This window comes from Lipotes vexillifer, unplaced genomic scaffold (genome assembly GCF_000442215.2).
Source record: "Lipotes vexillifer unplaced genomic scaffold, Lipotes_vexillifer_v1.1 scaffold536, whole genome shotgun sequence".
NCBI classification, from domain to species: Eukaryota; Metazoa; Chordata; class Mammalia; order Artiodactyla; family Lipotidae; genus Lipotes; species Lipotes vexillifer.
In genome coordinates, this window is record NW_006775074.1 from 2,106,065 (window position 1) to 2,107,806 (window position 1,742).

Below are 1,742 nucleotides of genomic sequence, written 5' to 3' on the forward strand. Positions count from 1 at the left end.
CTTTCACAACACCCCACCTTGGGCCGACTCTTTCCTGAGAGGTCATGTTGCCCCAACCCAGCCTCCTCTCTCTCTTCCCGGGAGCCTTGACTCACTTTCCTGGCAGCTGCTTCCCTTCCAATCATGGATGGATGCTGGGGGAGCTTCCCTGCTGTCACTGGATCACCCAAAAGCCTCAGACCCAAAAGGAAGCACCCTGGCTCTGAAATTTCAGTCTGTGCCTGTGTCAGACTCCAGGGCTCTAAAAAGCTTCTTGTCAGGTCATCTGTAAGCCCATCTCCTCAGGCCAAATAAGGAGGCTCTGCAGCTCCCAACTCACTCCTTGGGGTGGTCTGTGCTTTCGTGAAGGGAGCTCATTCTGCGCTGACACACAGCTCTCACCGGGTTCCAGCCACTCAGCACACCAGGCTGCAGCTGATAGCCCCCGATTCTGAAGACTCACTGTGGATGCCCTGCTTCCTTCACCTGAGTGAGGCCAGGAAGACACACAGTCACTTATTCTTTCATTCATTCATCCCCTCTTTCACCAGATGTTCATTGATGGCAGATGGGGTTGAACTGGATTGTACACTTCATCCTGTTCACTTAGATCCCACCGTCTGGCAAGGGAGACAGACAAGTGAATAGAAAAGCATAACATGATGTAAGAAATGTTGTGACAGGGCTAACTTCAGGACGCTATGGAGAACACAGGAAGAGCAACAACAAAGCTTGAGGAATCAGAGAAAACTTATTGGACATATTGACCTCTTAAAAAAATACACGTACAAAGGCCCAGAGGGAGTCGAAGCCCGGAGGTCAGGATGGTGGGCCTGCGGATTGGAAATGTCAAGAATGCGCAGGTCTCTGAAGGGCTGTGATGTCAAGCTGGGGAGTCTGGACTTGGTGGTGAGGGCAGTGAGAAGCCAAGCTCAGGTGAACAGTCTTTCTCTGCATGAGAAGTGTAGGCTTTGAGCTGCCTCGGAAACTTATCTTGGGCTCTGATGCAAGGAGAACATGGTGACTACATCTGATTTGACACTCCCCTCTTCTGCTAGGTGATCAGGGTACCCCTCTGCCCACTTTCATCAGGACTGAGAGGGCCTACTAGTGAGGGCATCCATGTCATTGGCATGGAAATAAAGGAGCAAGTCTACCAGACTGAGATAGTCCCTTCCGAGGGTAGAAGCTAAATTGGAATTCTAAAATGACTCTCTTGTCATTTGTCTGAATACAATGGATTTCTTCTTGTTATACTAAACCAAGTCCCAGATTCCAGAAACACAAATCCAAGCCGCCATTGCCCATTCATATAAACAACTGGTATTTTGGCCATGTAGGGAGATGCACCAGCTCATGTTTACAGAGTTGTTTGCATTTAATGATGACAATGTAACACAACTGAGAAAAGCCATCCTATGGAAAATCTGGTTTCCTTTTGTTCTGAAAAGAAAAATCCCACCACATCAGACAGAACAAACATGTCCAGCATTCACAGATAGCAGTAGACGAAGACCGTCAAATAGAAATCTGCCCCCCTCCTCTTTACTTATAGGTCAACTTGAAGTTGGAAATATTTCCAGAGAAAAACTTCATACCTTACTCACTCACATTCCCATAATTAGCCAAGCCCTAATTATTCCCTATATTGTCTTTGGCGCATTCCTTTTGTGAGACAATGGCGTGTAAGACAATGGTTCATAACTCAAACACAGGGCCAATCTAAATGAGAAACTGGGGGAGGGCTCATGGGACGATTACAT

The 1,742-nt window shown here is 47.5% G+C and overlaps 1 protein-coding gene across 1 annotated transcript in view; it reads left to right on the forward strand.

Annotated features, from left to right (window-relative positions):
• LOC103082003 (elongation factor 1-alpha-like) overlaps nucleotides 1-1,172 on the forward strand; it is a 7,000-nt gene extending 5,828 nt beyond the window's left edge. Inside the window, 1 exon segment of the mRNA XM_082930864.1 lies at nucleotides 1,038-1,172. Coding sequence (XP_082786990.1) covers nucleotides 1,038-1,172 — 135 coding nt within the window.
• The last annotated feature ends 570 nt before the right edge of the window (nucleotides 1,173-1,742 follow it).